Below are 17,270 nucleotides of genomic sequence, written 5' to 3' on the forward strand. Positions count from 1 at the left end.
CTGTCCTATGTATGTATATATACACTATACATACTGCATATATATAAACTAAAACTAGTATATAAAACTGTTATTTTACAATACAAATAAACTTTAACTTTAACAACTAATGAAAACTAAGCGTGACATAAATTTCCACGCTACATAAATAAATATATATATAAGCGGCTAGTTTACATTCTGCATAACACGCTTGTGTGTGTACACACGTGTACGTCTGGTATCCATTGTGACGTCATGTAATTGGTGACGTCATCTTCAGATTATTTGAACGAGTTCAGCAGAACGCGCGGAGCTCGTAGTCAGTTTCACGTTCTTCGCATGACGACAAATCCCGCTCACTAAGATGTGTTAAACAGCTGATTGGCTTCCAGTCTGTAAGTTTCTACAAACATTTCATTATTTTCGAGGACGAGGCTTGTGCATTTTAGCAAAGAAAGGACAAAGTTTTATAAATCTATTTGGAACACCTTGCCTACATTGAATGTAGGCCTAGAAAACCGATTGACATCCGCCTGCAACTGTATTTGTATAGCCTACAGCCTGTCACTGGTCAGGCATTTTTAGATTGGTTAGTTTATGATCCTGGTGTCTCTCTCTTATTATTTGAATTATCTGTTTCCCCAATTCGCCAAAATGTGTAGCAAAATCACAGACGAGTATGAGTCGTCTGCTTGCTCCCTGGATAGGTCTAAGCCCGGAAGTCCAAGCGGTACGACAGACTCAATAGTTTACACCGCGGACATTCCAAATTATATAGACAATGGGGTTGATGGTGATTGTGATGCACCATATTATGTTGTTATCAATGGAAACACACTCAAAAAAGTAACGGAAGACGAATTACAGATGCTAGAAAAACAGACCACTACAGGATCTGGTGCGGAGGCGGATATTGAAAAACTTAAAAGGTCAGCTCAGAATGAAGATGTCGTTCCAGTTTTAGACAACACTTTCGGTGATGATGGCCTTTTAACTCATATTTCTAGGCAAGTTGGTTTACAGCAACAATTGCTATGCTCTACTATGGACGGAAATTTGCATGACAGGTACGTCACGTCACTTTTTGTTAGTCTACTCTATGGCCTTATTGCAATTTCAAACTGCTTCCCCAAGAATTGTTGCCAGTACAATTCTTGTACAAAACAAACTAGCCATGGGCTTTGTTTAACTTTTCAAGAAAGTTTTAAGTTAAAGCCTTTTCCAAGAAGTGGGATATTATCTTTTTAAGAAGTTCTTGTCAGTAAGTACATCAAGACTCGTGTGTCTTGTAAGTACTCTTATACATTCACAGTACATGATTACAGGTACAAAATACGAAAAAAATAAAGATACTGTATTTGTCCCAGGTAATTTATCAAAGTTTTGAGATTCTGAAAGTTGTAATTCAACAAATAAGTGTGCAACCACCTTACTCTTATGTTTTTGTTATGTTTTTCAGTTACAGTGAGAAGAGTTTGCCCCAGTATCATATAGAGGAAAGAGAAGACCTTGTGGCCGCCAGCAATGTGAATGACCATTACACAATTCTTCCTAACCTACTCAACCAACCAAATACACCCATATCTTGGTAAATCTACCTCAGAATTGTCTACTCTCGAAATGACATATTTCATGACCATGAGACTCAATCCCAGAGCAGGGACATAATTTAAAAAAAAATGATTAAAATTCATCATAAGATGAGACCAAGAAAAATTCAAAGAAAACTTAAAGAAAAATATGTAGAATATATAAGGGGAAAATAAGTGATGAATACTTATAAAATAATGTCCATTGACTCTATAATGGCATTCAATCCCAAATATTTCTGTATTTGCATATATTATAAAGTAATATGTTGCATGTATATTACCGAGTAATATGCACTTGCGGGTAGGTATTGATTGTGACAGGGTGTGTTTTCGAACGTAACGTCATAATTTTAGGAGAAAACAACGTGAATTGCACTCACAAAATAATGACGTCACAATCAATACCTACCCGCAAGGGAGCTAACTCTGTAATATGCAAAGATGGAATGGAAAAACAAAGGGACAAGTTAAATCATTTAACAATGAGTCAATAATACATGCCTTGCAGTCATGGATGAGGATAGGACTATTGCTATTATAATGTATAGATTTAAAATTAGTATGTTTACGAAGGTTTGAATTCAGCACTTGTGTGCACTGAACTTACCTTTATCTTTTGTTTGGTACAGGCCTGTACCTGTGGGTTTAACACCTTCTATTGTTAACGGAAATTTACAAACGACACCAGTAAATCCTGCACATTTGCCTGGTTCAATTCTTCGACAACAGGTAAGTATTGCTATGTAAACAAGGATTTTAAATGAGTGTTCATTTCAGATAGAATCTCTCAACATCAAAATGTTTTGCAAAAATAAAACGGAGGGTGCTATTTGGTCATGATATCCTCAAATCCCGACATCACATAATTTCCGTTCAATGAAAAGTGCTCGAGGGTATGTTACTATTTATACACGAGTAAAGTCACTGGATATCAGGTGGATTGTGTCATAAATAGATACATTAAAAATCAACAAAAACTTATAAAAATTACAGACCCTGAACATGTGACTTAGTCCTTGTATTTCAAAAAGTGTTACAGTGATCCATCTATTGGTTTTCATTATTCCATCTTTATTTTTATTCCCAAAAACAATGGGTCCCTCTTACAGCCTGTAAACTAGTGTTAATGTGACCACTCACCAGTGGTGTTTGCAAAATTCTAGTCTGCTACTCTGCATATACACAAGGTCTTGGGAATGATGCGTATGTCTATGAGGATTTATCACTGGTATTTATTGAATTTCAGAACGGTTTGATTACAAGTACTCCTGTGACGAGTCAGGGACCATTGCAGTCAATCCAGTTAGGACAGGAGCACTGTCTATTTACCCCTCACCCCAAGACAGGACAGTTGCTGTACCTAGCACCAAATGATGGAACCTCACCCCAGTTATTCCAGCAACTCACCCCCACAGTCAACACTCCAAACAACTCTAGTTTTGTCACACCAAACTTACGAGTAAATATACAGCATATCTATAGTATTGGTAATAAGTATAATAATGCATATGTTATGAATTTTTTAAATTGCTTGGAAGCTTGATTCATTAGAATTTCTGAAAACTTTGATTATGATGTGCTTTGTATATCAAATTGTATAAATCAAAGTAAAAAAGCTCAAGAGTAGAAGTGTAACGATACACTGATGTCTCAACACAGGAACTTGTAACATAGGTTGTGAGAAAGTCTGCTGTGTATACATGTGTACTTGGCCTATATACTGTACTAAATAAAAGGACAAGGGAACCAACGGCTCTCTTGGAAGAGGTACACCTGCCTCTACAAAAGTCGCCCATATTCTGTCAAACATGGATAAATATGTACATATTTTTTAATACCAATATATTATTAAATAAATTTTCGACATGGAAAACACAACTTCAAACACGAAATAATATATTAACCCTAGTAGTGCTGAATTGTCTCATATTGGGATAGTACTGAGTGCTGAATTGTTTGAAAAAAATAAAAATAAAACCTTTTTTTTTTCTTCATTCTAAAATACCAAGAAGCATCCAAATAATATGTTGGATACATTCAATGGTCATTTAAAGGTCGATTTTATGTAAAATGTAGCTCTTTTTATTCCTGTCTGAAAAATGTGGCAAAATTCAGGTAAGAAAACAACAAAGCTTTAGAAAAAAAAAATTTAATTGTTCTTTGCTTTTAAATATTATTTGTACACATCAGTACATGACCTTCTTCTTTTATTTTGTCAATAAAATCAATCACAACTGATTATTGAAAAAGAAATAATGAAAAAAATTAAAATTTTGTTATTCAAGGGAGACAATCTGTGGACAGCTTTGTCTCGTATCAAATTTACATTAGACTGGTGATTATTCTTTTTGAAAACAAATATTTGACAATATATGAAAATGGGTGAAACAATTATTAGTTATGATTTAACTTGTTCAGTGAAACCAGAGGGGAAGTGTGTGTGTGTGTGTGTGGGGAGGAGGAGGGGGGAGGGGGGGGGGGGCGGTTGCAATATGTTGTTGGTGGTTTTATTGTACATAGAGATTAGAGTTTTCCTGTCTCCAGTTTAAAGTCTTTGGCTCCAGATGAGAAATAAAACTGGAGCATACACATGAGTTATATTACTGGTTATTTCTCTTCCAGAATAAATGAAAAATAAATAGGAGTCCTATGTAATGATCGACCTCTGACAGCCTTATAGCAATGATACAAATACAGCAGCCTGGAATAGAAAAACAACCTGGTGTAGTACACAGGCAATTTCTGTACCATAGTGATATATAGTGTTGTAATGGTTACAGGTAGCCTAGAATAGACTAATTAACCACCTTGTAAATTACACAGGTAATTCCTGAATATAAGTTCCTTTCAGTGATATTAGTTGTATATCCTTAAATGGAATTCTCAATCGGGTAAAATACTCTGATGATTCCACAATGTTGTGTGTCCTCGTTGAAGATAAAAGTACAACATGGTAAAACAGTAAAAACACAACGGAGTATGACCATATATGACACACGTTATGGCCTTACTGTTGATATGGGTACAGGTAGCCTAAACTAGAATTGCAAAATAGCAAAATACAAACGTAAATCCCAACCTTGGTGTCCTTCTTGACAATTCAGTTACATGCATGGAGCCTATGAAATAGACTGAACTGAATAGCATCTGGTAAAATACACAGATAAATCTCTAATTTAGTTTCTTACAATGATATGGATACAGGAAGCATATAAAACAGACTTACAATCTGTTAAAATACACAGCTGATTCCCTGATACTCCTTTTTTATAGATGTGGAAATGGTTTCTCGAACATTGTTTATTGTGACGAAGATTTTTTCTTCCTGCTGTCACCTCTGATGCTCACAAGTATGCATGCACTTATTCTGCAATTGTATGGGTACAACTCAAAGCAAGTTTAAAAACGTAATGCAACCTAGCTAATACTAATGATTGGAAAATTGAAACATATCATTCTTCCGCAGGATTTTTGTAAGCCTAAAAGGATGTTGTAACTTGAAAAAATCACACTCTACTGGACAAAAGACTTCACACTACCTGCACTAGCTTTAACTTTCTCTCCCGTTAATGGCAGGTAGTCACCAAAATGCCTTGCTGTGAGCCTTCAGGAGATTGTGCTTTCTCACCTTTTATTATGCATATAAAAAAAAACCAGTTCTGCCATACTTAAATTTCGAAATTACATGTAAAAATTATAATAATATAGATCACTTTTGTGTCTTCAAACAATATTACAATATATGTGACTGCCGGTGTAAATGCTACATAGTTCAATGTGTAAAGATACAGAATAATATTTAGTAATTATTTACCATATATAAAATAGATCTGGACTGCTGAAGTCCACGTAGATGTTGTACCGTTTCAGAAGATAGGGTTCGGTGATGCAGATTACAAGGTCATACACGTCACTCTATAATGACCACTGATAGCTCTCCAGTTTACAACTTTATTTGTGTTCACAAAGTAAAAATTATGTACAATTCAATTCTGTACTTGATGGGTGTGTCTGGATTGTATACTGAAAATTTCAGTTTTACTCTCCGAGCAATCATCCCCTTTTTAAATGCTACATACTGACTAAAGATTGTAAACATCTTGAAATCTAAAGTTTTTGAAGAGATGTGTAAACAACTTAACTGTCCTCACCATGGAGACCATGACTAACACTTTTATGACATATGTAAAATAAAACTCAAAATATACAATAATTTATCACAGGTCATTACAGATGTAAAAAAATAGAGTGCTCAAAACACTGTCTGTAGACCTGCAGTCTTGCATGTTGATCTGATTTACAAAGCCCATTTTGAATTCAACCATTTTGATAGTCACTGCTATGAAAGACTGAAGTCCATGTCACGAATATTGTATAAGTTCTAGATGTTCCTTGATGTATTAGTCAGCATACCTATTTGTTTTCGAAACAATTGTGTTCACAATTCCTTCTGTGAAAGTAAATAATTTCAAAGAAATCGAGTATTGATAGCGATCCATTCACTAGATAAGGCAAGTGTAAACACAGCCGGTGATTTCCCATTTTCTACCGAAGTTTCTTAAGCAAACGGCTCTAAAACATCGTGCTTGTTCTCCTTATCATCAGTAGATAAACTGTCAAAACCATTGTTATCTTTCTTCAAAATCGCGCATTACTTGATCGATTATGATGCTGAAAGCCATGTTGTTTACAACAGCGACGATCACTTCCGGTATTTGGTCAAAGTGAAAGTCGAGATAAGATTACGTTTGTTTCAGCATAATTATTATACAATAAACAGAACACTTGTAATGATAAATAACAATACCATATAAATATTATATTTCAGTCATTTAATATTTCACTATATTGCCGAAACTATCAAATTATCGAATTTATGTCATCAGTCCGGCAAAGTGATCGACTGCGCATGGCACTGTTTGACGACGACTGGTTGATTAGAATTTCGACTTCGTTGAAAACAACGACAGTAAGATCATTCATTTAAACGTAAGAAATGTCACAAGGAATATCTATATATTCAGAATGTCACTACATACCTTATTTTTAATTTGTAAACTCCCCGAAAGATAGGATTTTCTTTGAAATAATATAGAGCACCTGTTTTCCCGCATGGCGCTAAAATTACGTCAAACTTTCATAACTCATGCGCAAACCACGATATTTCAACTGCTTCCGCTGAGCTAAAAATATCGTCGTTCTGACTGAAGTGGGGGATTCCTGTTGGTTACGTTACGACAACTACTAAACCATGGCTTGTTAGAATAAAATATTTTGGAAATATTTCTTTGAGATTATAAACTTATGATCAACACAAATGCTATTCATTATTTCAGTCACACATTTTCGTTTTTGATCACAGAAATATGGGGTTTCCCAATTTTTGTCTGGCGGGTATATATACCCGTTCAGCACCCGACCGATGGATTAGATATATACCCGTTCAGCACTACTAGGGTTAACATACCTTTATTTCATTATGAACGTGGAAAATGCAGTCAGATTTCCTCACTGTCGTTGTGCATGTCCAGTGAAATCTAGGTCAAAAGTACTCATATTCACTTGTAACAAATTTTGTATGCATTCATTTCACTTTCTGGTGATATTTTCCCATTGCAAATAGAAATAAGTTATCTCCAATAACTCAATTAATCCAATCCAACAACTAAGCCAGGAATCACACTTTTTTTATCCAGCACTCGACTCTTGTTCGTATAATCAAAATGTAACATGGACTATTCATTCAAACACAAATGTAAAAAATGAAACTTATTTAATTTTAAAACTAACAAATCCATGTACATATGTGTATTATAATACTAAGAAAGACACTTTCTATGAAAAGTTTTTGAAACTGTTCTATCATTTCTTATTATTTATTTATAGACAAATTATCCTAAACAACTGATCATTTTAACTATCACTTGAATGTATCGTATTGAAAACAAGATGGATTGTATTGCAAAATTGTATTGTCAAGAAAACATCTGTATCGCGATTAATCATTACACCCTTACTCATGAGTATGAAGTTTTGAAACATATGGGTAGAGAATGCAGCTTTTAGGGGAAATGCTTGACAAAGAACAAAGAAACTCTGGTGTAATTCTATTCATTGTAACAATGACTTACCTTTTGACCACACAGGGTTAAAGATAAACTTCAGTAATGTTTCTGAAGATGTGAATATCTCGTCAATATATAATATCAAATGCAAAACCAAACCAGTAGGCCCTAGAGGCTATCTTCAGAACCAAGTAGTAAATTGTAGATTATGATATCATTTTGGTTGCAGGATCACAGTAAGAAACCAATAATGAAGCTGAATAGCAGTGGTGAAGATGATGACAGTTCTAACAACTGTTCTTCAGACAGTCCCCCAACTCCCCTCGACTCCAGCTCAGACCGTGACAGTATGCAGTTTGAACTGTCCTTGTTTAATACCACTGGGGAAGAGAGCAGGGAACAGCATAATATGAAGGAAAGACGCAGAAGGTGAGCTCATTTGCAGTCATTGCTGATTTATGGTATTTAACAAGCAAATTCTCTGGAAATAATTACAGTTGGATAAATGTAATCGCAATAGGTCACCATGAGATCAAGTCGCTAAAATTCTTCAATTCCCAGAAATTAATCAAATTATATACAGGTATGAAACCTATTACTAATGCCCCTCTACAAACAAACTGGAAAAAGTCATTTATGTCTAGTACATTTTTAACACAAAGCTGCACTATCTTTCCACTTCAGTACATTTCTCCATTTTATAGACTTAGAATCAAGGACGCTTGTGATGTGATGCGGAAGCTAGTCCCAGGAATGTCTGACAAAACTGACAAGGCCACAGTGTTTGAATTTGGAGCCCGATATATTCATTTTCTTAAAGGATTTGTAGGCAACAAACATGATAAGGTAAAATTTTAGTCTCAAAATTTATTCTGACTACTTTCAAACACTGTATTCCACCCAATAAGCACCCTCCCCATTTTGAGGCCCATTTTAATTGCCCCGGCATAGGACCCAAACTATCAAAACTGTATAGGTTGGCAATACTTTCATCTTATATTAAAGCACCTTTTCATTTTCTCAATTGTTTTATACCCCCTGGACGCTTATTGGGTCAAATATGGTAATGTGTTTACCATTTTTTTAAAACTGATGTGCAACTTTAATTTCAGCCACATTATATATCTAATAAAGAACAAAACATTTACCATTTACTTTCAAGATTAAAGTAACTCAGTTAATCATAATTATCCCCCGCCCAACGAAGTTGGCGGGGGATATACAAATGGGTTCCGTCCGTCCGTCTGTCCGTCCGTACGAATGGTTTCCGGAGCATAACTCTAAAACCAGTAGAGATATTTCCACGAAACTTCATACACACATTGGTCTAATGGTCTAGTAGTGCCTTTTCAGGGCTGGGGAAAAGTGACTCCTGCTTTTGCTATTTTTAGGTTTTCATTTTTTGCATTTTTTCCGTAACCATGGAAACATTGCTGAAAATATCATATTTTTGTACCAGGTTCGTTTCTGGAGCATAACTGGAAAACCGGTTGAGATATATGCACGGAACTCCATAGGCACATTAGTCTTATGGTCTAGTAGTGCCTTTTGCTATTTTAAGGTTTTCACTTTTTGTACTTTTTTCTGTAACCATGGAAACATTGCTGAAAATAGCAGATTTTTGTGTAAGAATCGTTTCTGGAGCACAACTCTAAAACCAGCAGAGATATTTCCATGAAACTTCATAGACACATTGTTCTTATGGTCTAGTAGTGCCTTTTACTATTTTTAGGTTTTCACTTTTTGTGCTTTTTTCTGTAACCATAGAAACATTGCTGAAAATATCATATTTTTGTAGCTGGTTTATTTCCAGAGCATAACTCTAAAACCAGCAGAGATATTTCCACGAAACTTCATAGACACATTCTTTTTATGGTCTAGTAGTACCTTTTGCTATTTTTAGGTTTTCATTTTTTGCACTTTTCCGTTACCATGGAAACATTGCTGAAAATATCATGGTAAATGGTAAATGTTACTTTGCAAAACTCCACCCATCTTTGTGTATATAGTCTAATTTAAATGTCAAGGCTGTATACCTGATTCAACAATTGCAGCCCCGCTCTACTTGAATTATACTCCATCTTTCTTAGCTCAACTTCCTTTTTCCTGTTTTTTTCATACACATAAGTCTCCACAATCAAACTTACTTCAGCTTTGATATCTCCATTGGCGGGGGATCTGAATGACTATGTCCTTGTTTTTTATGAAGTTGAACTTGTTAATGATGATGTTTTAGTATAAATACATTTCATGAATTTCTTTTGGATTGTAGGACTTCCTGATAAAGTACAGTCCATACTACTGATTTCTATCTTGATGACAGAAAGGAGTGCTGGAGATTGTTTCCAAGTTACAGAAAAAGAGAAGAAAAAGTAAAAAAAAAAAAAAAAAAAAAAAAAAGAAATATTGATTTACCTTTAATCAATATTGGTGAAAATCTTCGAAAGTATTCTCGTAACTACCTGTAATTTTTTTAACAAAATTGTGGCCGACTTATATACTCTATTGAAGACACAGTTACAGAATTTATTGTAGTATGACTTTCAGATATTGAAGACTGGTAGAATGCAAGAACGCTATTTTGGTTTTGCATACCAAGACTTTGTTGGTTTTATGAGAAATGTATAATTCTGTATTACATAATGTAAGTCTTAAAGAGTTTTTTAATAGGTATCAATGTTTGAATGTTGAAAATGATGTTAATATGTTTTAAGTAATTATGTACATTTTTATTGTCTGGACTGTCATGTCTGTTAACTACAAGTTTAAATCAGTTAACATGAAAATTTAGTATTGTCAAATTGTTAGAAAGTTTTAAAATGTGAAAGCTATGTACTAAGTGAACTGGATCCTAGTGTATGGGTTTGTTGCCAAATTCTCTACAGCAATGCAAGGTATCATGATTAACAGATGTTGGATGATAAGTGATAATGAAAGTGTTGTAGCAGTTTTTATTTCCATTTCAATTTTATCTATTTTGTGCTATGTTAGGTGTACTGTGTATACTGAGCTACAGAAAGTATCATGGAGAATTTCTGTTTATAACAAGATTATATATATTTGCAACAAAATATAGTGTTTAATTGTAATTCCAGGCAAATTTCAGCCAAATCGCACCAGTAGAACTTAAGAAGTTCAAAATATGTTTTCAAGATGGCAACTGTGGCATTCATTTTAGACTCCAGATCGACCCAAACAATGACAAGAGGCCCAGACGGCCTGTATCGCTCACCTGGTTTGTAATGCCTAGGAATGTTCTGAATACAAATATAACATTGTTAGTTGGTCAAGGTCACTCATTTTCAACTTGGTAGCTCTTTATTTCAGCATACCGGTACTACTGGCTAAAGATGAATACCCTTTGCCTTTCGGCTAGTTATAAGAAGTAGTTAAAAGATATTAGCATAATTGACCCCACTGACCTTGAAAGAAGGTCAAGGTCATTCATTTTAACAACTTTGGTAACTCTTCATCCTAGCACGCCACAGGCCAAATATGAGTACCCTGGACCTTTTGGTTAGTTAGAAGAAGTCATTGAAAGAATTTAGCCTATTTGACCCTTGTGATCTTGAAAGCAAGTCCAGGCCCTGATTTCTCAAAACAAAAAAATTGATGTCAAAACTGAAGTTTTTCTCCTTATGTAACCTATATGAAAATTTATGACTTAAGTCAGTTTTTGACTTAGTTTGTTTTCGAGAAATCAGGGTCAGGTCATATATTTTCACAGCTTTGGTAGCCCTGCATCCCAGCATGCTTCATGCAAAATATGAGCACCCTGGACCTTTCAGTTAGTCAGAAGAAGTCGTTCAAAATTTAAGCCTATTTGACCCCTGTGACCTTGAAAGTAGGTCAAGGTCATTCATTTTTGATAGCCCTTTATCCCAGCATGCTACAGGCAAAATATGAGTACCCTGGACCTTTCCGTTAGTTAGAAGTCTGTCAAAATTTTAGCCTGTTTGACCCCAGTGACCTTGAAAGTAGGTCAAGGTCATTCATTTTCACAACTTTAGTAGGCCTTCATCCCAGCATGCTACAGGCAAAATATGAGTACCCTTGACCTTTCGGTTAGTTAGAAAAAATCATTCAAAATTTTAGCCTATCTGACCCCCTGTGACCTTGAAATCAGGGCCAGGTCATATATTTTCACAGCTTTGGTAGCCCTGCATCCCAGCATGCTTCATGCAAAATATGAGTACCCTGGACCTTTCAGTTAGTCAGAAGAAGTCGTTCAAAATTTTAGCCTGTTTGACCCCAGTGACCTTGAAAGTAGGTCAAGGTCATTCATTTTCACAACTTTAGTAGGCCTTCATCCCAGCATGCTACAGGCAAAATATGAGTACCCTTGACCTTTCGGTTAGTTAGAAAAAATCATTCAAAATTTTAGCCTATCTGACCCCCTGTGACCTTGAAATCAGGGCCAGGTCATATATTTTCACAGCTTTGGTAGCCCTGCATCCCAGCATGCTTCATGCAAAATATGAGTACCCTGGACCTTTCAGTTAGTCAGAAGAAGTCGTTCAAAATTTAAGCCTATTTGACCCCTGTGACCTTGAAAGTAGGTCAAGGTCATTCATTTTTTGATAGCCCTTTATCCCAGCATGCTACAGGCAAAATATGAGTACCCTGGACCTTTCCGTTAGTTAGAAGTCTGTCAAAATTTTAGCCTGTTTGACCCTAGTGACCTTGAAAGTAGGTCAAGGTCATTCATTTTCACAACTGTAGTAGGCCTTCATCCCAGCATGCTACAGGCAAAATATGAGTACCCTTGACCTTTCGGTTAGTTAGAAAAAATCATTCAAAATTTTAGCCTGTTTGACCCTAGTGACCTTGAAAGTAGGTCAAGGTTATTCATTTTCACAACTTAAGTAGCACTTCATTACAGCATTCTTCATGCAAAATATGAGCACATTAGGCCTTTAGGTTGGTTAGCCCTTTGTCCCAGCATGCTACAGGCAAAATCTGAGTACTGTAGGCCTTACGGTTATTGAGAAGAAGTCGTTTGAATGAGAAGTTTATGCATGGCGGACGACAACAGACTGTGCATGATGACTACAGGTCATCCCTACCCTTCGGGTCAGATGACTTAAAAATTCAACATGTATTTCAAAATGTTGACTGAAATGCATCTTGGATTTTGGGTAGACTGGCGGTTTTTTATTTGTGTCTAAATGTATCTACATTTATACAAATTTTTCAGCTGAAGCCATTTTTCAAGATGGTACCTGTGGCAGCAATCTTCAATTTCAGATTGAACCAAACATGTTCAGAATCATTTCAGGAAAATTGCAGCTAAATCATACTGATAGAACTTCAAAAGAAATTAAAAATGGTGGCTGTCTTGGATATCTGTTCAACCCAAAAACAAACACTTAGTCATGATAAGTTTAAGCTAAAGCTCACTTGTATAGCTTAAGAAGTTCAAATGTTTTCAAGATGGCGGCTATGATAGCCATCTTAAATTTCAGATCTATCAATATAAAATAACCATACATGCATTAAAAGTGTATATCAGACCAAATATACCAAGGCATGATAATGAAATACTTATCACTAAACAACTTTTAATTACATGTACTTAATTTATTCAACAATTTCCAATTGGTAATCAATACAGATATCAAAATCATACAATGCATGCATAATACACACTTCAGTTGGCAATGTTCTTTTCTTTGTATTTAAATCTTAAAACAAATTGGTCAATACTTAATGTTGACCGACATTTTTGGCACAAAAATTCAGCAAAATCATTGATCCAACAAATGGACAGTATCTTAATGATCGCAGAAGATGTTTTTTAATACTTCAATAATTTTATTATCAATATTTGAAAGTCTTTGAAGGTTTCGCAGAAGATGTTTTTAAATACTTCAATAATTGTATTATCAATATGTGAAAGTCTTTGAAGACATCTCTTCTGACCAGTTATATGTAAAGTGATGTAATGTCAAACTGAGATACTGGTACACACTTTGATTTCTTTGGGTCCGGTTGTTCAAAATTTGAGTATCTTTATTACTCAACATTGATAATGCATATCTGTTAATAAGGGGAGACAATTAAGACGGTACAAACACACAATCCGACGTCAGCGGGGGTCAGCTAATACAGTCGTAGTAGGTGGCCATTTTGTTCTGTAGGGAATCATATAGCTGAAACAAAATTCAAATTATTAGGAATAATTCATAATTTCGGAAAACGATCATCTTAGTTATTTCAAAATATATAACATAAGTGAATCCTATCATTGAATGATACCAATGTCTAATCTACTTTAATATCTAGCATTTCTCTGTTTTTCTGTGTTGTTTTTTTTTTAAATTAAAATATTTGAATGGATTAAAAATTCTTTTAAATGATCACAAGATAATCTACAAAATGATTTTAAAACTACTGTAATACAGTTTAAATTCTAGTTAACCAAAAGATTTATTACGCTCTATCCATGTAAGAGATATTTTGATACAGCTGAACAACGTCGACATGCTGTGAACAGTGATGGTATACCTTGCCATGTGTGATGTCATGCTTGTGGTCCCCTAGAGCGATGAGGAGCTGATCTATAGAAGTGTAGGGAAGCCAGGCAGTCTGGGTTTGGCTCTGTTGACAACCCTATCAACATAAAACAAGTCTATGTAATACACAAAATAACAGTAGTTTGACTGTCTGGGTAGGGCTCTGTTGACAACTCTATCAACATTAAAGAAATCTTCTACGTAACAAATATACAAAGCAAAAGGTTATGTACTAGTCAGCATTTCTAGCTCAATATCCTGTTATAAAACATTAACAATGGCAATTTTAAATACAAATATTGACATTTGTCTTTCCTCAGAAGTTACCTGTACTGGATTCATTTAATAGATTAAACTCTACTAATTAAATTCTTAAGAACACTTATAAATTACAAAAATGTTCCCAATTTTTAATGAAGTATTGCTATTTCAACAGGTACAGAGATACCTACCCGTAAATTAAAAAGTTCACTTTCATGACCCCTGATAGAATCCATGACAGCATCAATGTATTCCATGGTCAAAATCACAGCATCCTCCAGCATATCAAAGTCAATGTAGACCCTCAGTAGTTCTGATGTGTTCAGTCCCTTTAATACAAGTTAATCAGAATGTATTGTAAACTTAACAATTTAAGCTTAAGCCTTAGGCCACACCAATTTGAAAAATAGTTCTTCGGGAATTTAAAATGAAAAATTGGAGCGAGAGGGTGGATTTTTTTATTTTTTTTTATTTCTCATTTTGGGAGGAATCGGAGCGAGCGGGTTGTAAAATGCTATATTTGAATATATGCGGTAATTAACATGTCCCAATTCATTATATTTGAGTGATATTTGTTTGGTTTATGGTCTTGAAATATTTTGCTAGCTTTTACATGTAACAGCAGTAGAAATTAAAACTAAAGGTAGTTGATAAACTTCTTGTCGATTTTTGATGTTCACATCATAAAATATTTACATTGTCAATATTAACAGTTTTAATATACCATTTAGTATGAATTTGGAAAAAAAATAATGCTGATTTTCTACCAAATTCTAGGCCTAAATTTATATAAATATATAGTCATGACCGGTTTCTCTTGATCACATGCTGATTTCTGTATATTCAATAAATTTCATACTTAACTCACCACAATCATTTAACCTCATATGATGAGAAGCTATATCGAAGCAGGTGGTTTTGAAGAATGCAATGTTAATCATGTTTTCAAAATATTACCGTCATTGCGTCAACTCTAGCAAAACATTGTAAGACCAATCCTCACAACATTCTGTTGCCGTGCAAGGGACGTCCCCTGTTCCTGATTTTACATTCACAACAGATTTTTCATCTTTCCTCTTGCTCTACTTCGGCTATAAAAGTTACAGTCATAGAAATTTTAAGGAGCAGGAATTCCCGACGAACTATTTTTAAATTGGTGTGGCCTTAGGGGTAAGGATATTCCACGCAAAAAAAACCACTAGGCAAACTTCTTAGAACATTTTGTAGTACAGTTTCCAGCTATAATTATTCAGATGTATTTATTTTTTCTCTCAGGAAAACAAATACTAAGATAACAAGCTCCTGTAATATTTCTCTAAACAAAAAGCATCTTTTTCAGTCAAAACTTAAGTTAATGTCTCCTGTTTTCAGAAATCAGGACCAGGTATTGGTTATGAGTACTACTTATCAAAATGTATTTTTGGAATAACACAGCGTGAAGAAATCCATCCATTAACAAAAGTGCTTTATTTTAGAGTCACAGGATAACACAATGACTTTAAAATCCAAATTCTTAAAAACTTCAATTTAAGTGTCATTCTGATGAAGCTAACCTTGTAAGAGTAGATGAGCCATGTTGGAAGAGGGAAGGCCTGAGCGAGCAGTTTAGTGGCTATACATCTGTGGTACTGTCCAGTGTGGTCCTCGTATTTCTCCAGATAGTGCTGTAGGAGTAACCAGGCCAGATCTGTTGCACTGTAATCAAAGTATTGTCATCTTATCACTGTACAACATGATATCATTGAAGTAATCTGAACACAAATTCAAGCTTACAACACATTTAAAACAAGTGTTGTTCCTCCAATTAATGATTACAACATGTGTACAAAGCACAATCAAAAGGTTTCCTCCCACTCCGATATCAGTCTCTCATATAAGAATTCCAATTTACACAAGACATGTTTTTAAATTAACATAACAAGTTTACAATTGATGACAATATGACAAGAGTTACCTGGTATCCTTAGTGAGGTTTGATAGAGCTAGATTGTTCTCCTGTAGCCAGTCCCATGTCACAGACACCACAGAGTTATCCCAGGAACTACTGCGCGACAGCTTCACACACCTAGTCAACAGGTCAAATCATAGATAAAGTATAGGCATGTCAAATCTGTATCACAATGATAAAGTACACAAGGCGGTAAAATAATGGAAAGAACAGCTATGGATCACTTTGGAGTAACTTTATCATGTAGTAGAGGAATCAACAAAACAAAAGGTCTTCTATTCAATCTTAATGACTGCCGTTGAATGTCAATAAAGATGATTAAATATAAATGAAATACATGCAAGTATTTGCTAATTTAAAATTATCCTTACATTTGGGCAAAGAAAAAAGTATAGATTAACATGAAATGCCTCTTACTCAACTGGTGACTTTGTAAGATCAACAGAGTTCTTCAGCACAAATTGTAGTAATATCTACTAATTCTACACTTTATATAGGATACAAACCTCAGTGCAAGACTTTCAAACACTGTGACTAGCTTCATATCAAACACTTGGCAGACGGTGATAGCTCTATCGTACATTCCAGCCTTCACTAGAAGTCCTACCATCTCATCTGGCCCTGGGGTTGGACCTAACCAAAATAGAAATAATACAATACTAAAATAGAAATAATACAATAAGTACATTTTTTACACATTTTTTTATTATCTGCATTTCAGGTACTTTTTTTAATGTGTACTTCAAGTTTAGATATCATGTCACCTACCATTATCAATACAAGCAGAACTGACAAAGGTGTATAATACTGTCAAAGTATTAAAGGTTTGTTAAGTGACGTGGTGTCAAGGTAGATGTTAGGAAGAAGAAAGTCAGGTAGGAAGAAAGAAAAGATCCTTAATTTAGTC

General features: G+C 34.8%; 2 protein-coding genes across 2 annotated transcripts in view; one reads left to right on the plus strand and one right to left on the minus strand.

Moving 5' to 3' along the window:
- Window positions 1–245: 245 nt before the first annotated feature.
- Window positions 246–10,710, plus strand: LOC138329349 (uncharacterized). Its single transcript, XM_069276274.1, has 7 exons — window positions 246–1,049; window positions 1,442–1,570; window positions 2,204–2,303; window positions 2,821–3,033; window positions 7,869–8,068; window positions 8,344–8,485; window positions 9,912–10,710. The coding sequence occupies exons 1-7, from the start codon at window positions 580–582 to the stop codon at window positions 9,942–9,944; spliced, it is 1,287 nt and encodes a 428-aa protein (XP_069132375.1). The 5' UTR covers window positions 246–579; the 3' UTR covers window positions 9,945–10,710.
- Window positions 10,711–13,198: 2,488 nt separating this feature from the next.
- LOC138329350 (nuclear pore complex protein Nup160-like) overlaps window positions 13,199–17,270 on the minus strand; it is a 36,857-nt gene continuing 32,785 nt past the window's right edge. The window contains exons 31-36 of the mRNA XM_069276275.1: window positions 16,870–16,996; window positions 16,370–16,480; window positions 15,969–16,110; window positions 14,607–14,744; window positions 14,147–14,251; window positions 13,199–13,791 (exon numbers count right to left, since the gene is read on the minus strand). Of these exons, the coding sequence (XP_069132376.1) occupies window positions 13,738–13,791; window positions 14,147–14,251; window positions 14,607–14,744; window positions 15,969–16,110; window positions 16,370–16,480; window positions 16,870–16,996 (677 nt within the window). The 3' untranslated portion in view covers window positions 13,199–13,737. The remainder of the gene's footprint in view (window positions 13,792–14,146; window positions 14,252–14,606; window positions 14,745–15,968; window positions 16,111–16,369; window positions 16,481–16,869; window positions 16,997–17,270) is intronic.

This window comes from Argopecten irradians, chromosome 8 (genome assembly GCF_041381155.1).
Source record: "Argopecten irradians isolate NY chromosome 8, Ai_NY, whole genome shotgun sequence".
NCBI lineage: Eukaryota > Metazoa > Mollusca > Bivalvia > Pectinida > Pectinidae > Argopecten > Argopecten irradians.

Excerpts from the sequence above, each read along its gene's own strand:
- LOC138329349 (XM_069276274.1), top strand. The coding sequence starts at position 580 with ATGATCCTGGTGTCTCTCTCTTATTATTTGAATTATCTGTTTCCCCAA. Across the intron at positions 1,571-2,203 it reads CCAAATACACCCATATCTTG|GCCTGTACCTGTGGGTTTAA; the intron begins GTAAATCTACCT and ends TGTTTGGTACAG. Across the intron at positions 2,304-2,820 it reads GTTCAATTCTTCGACAACAG|AACGGTTTGATTACAAGTAC; the intron begins GTAAGTATTGCT and ends ATTGAATTTCAG.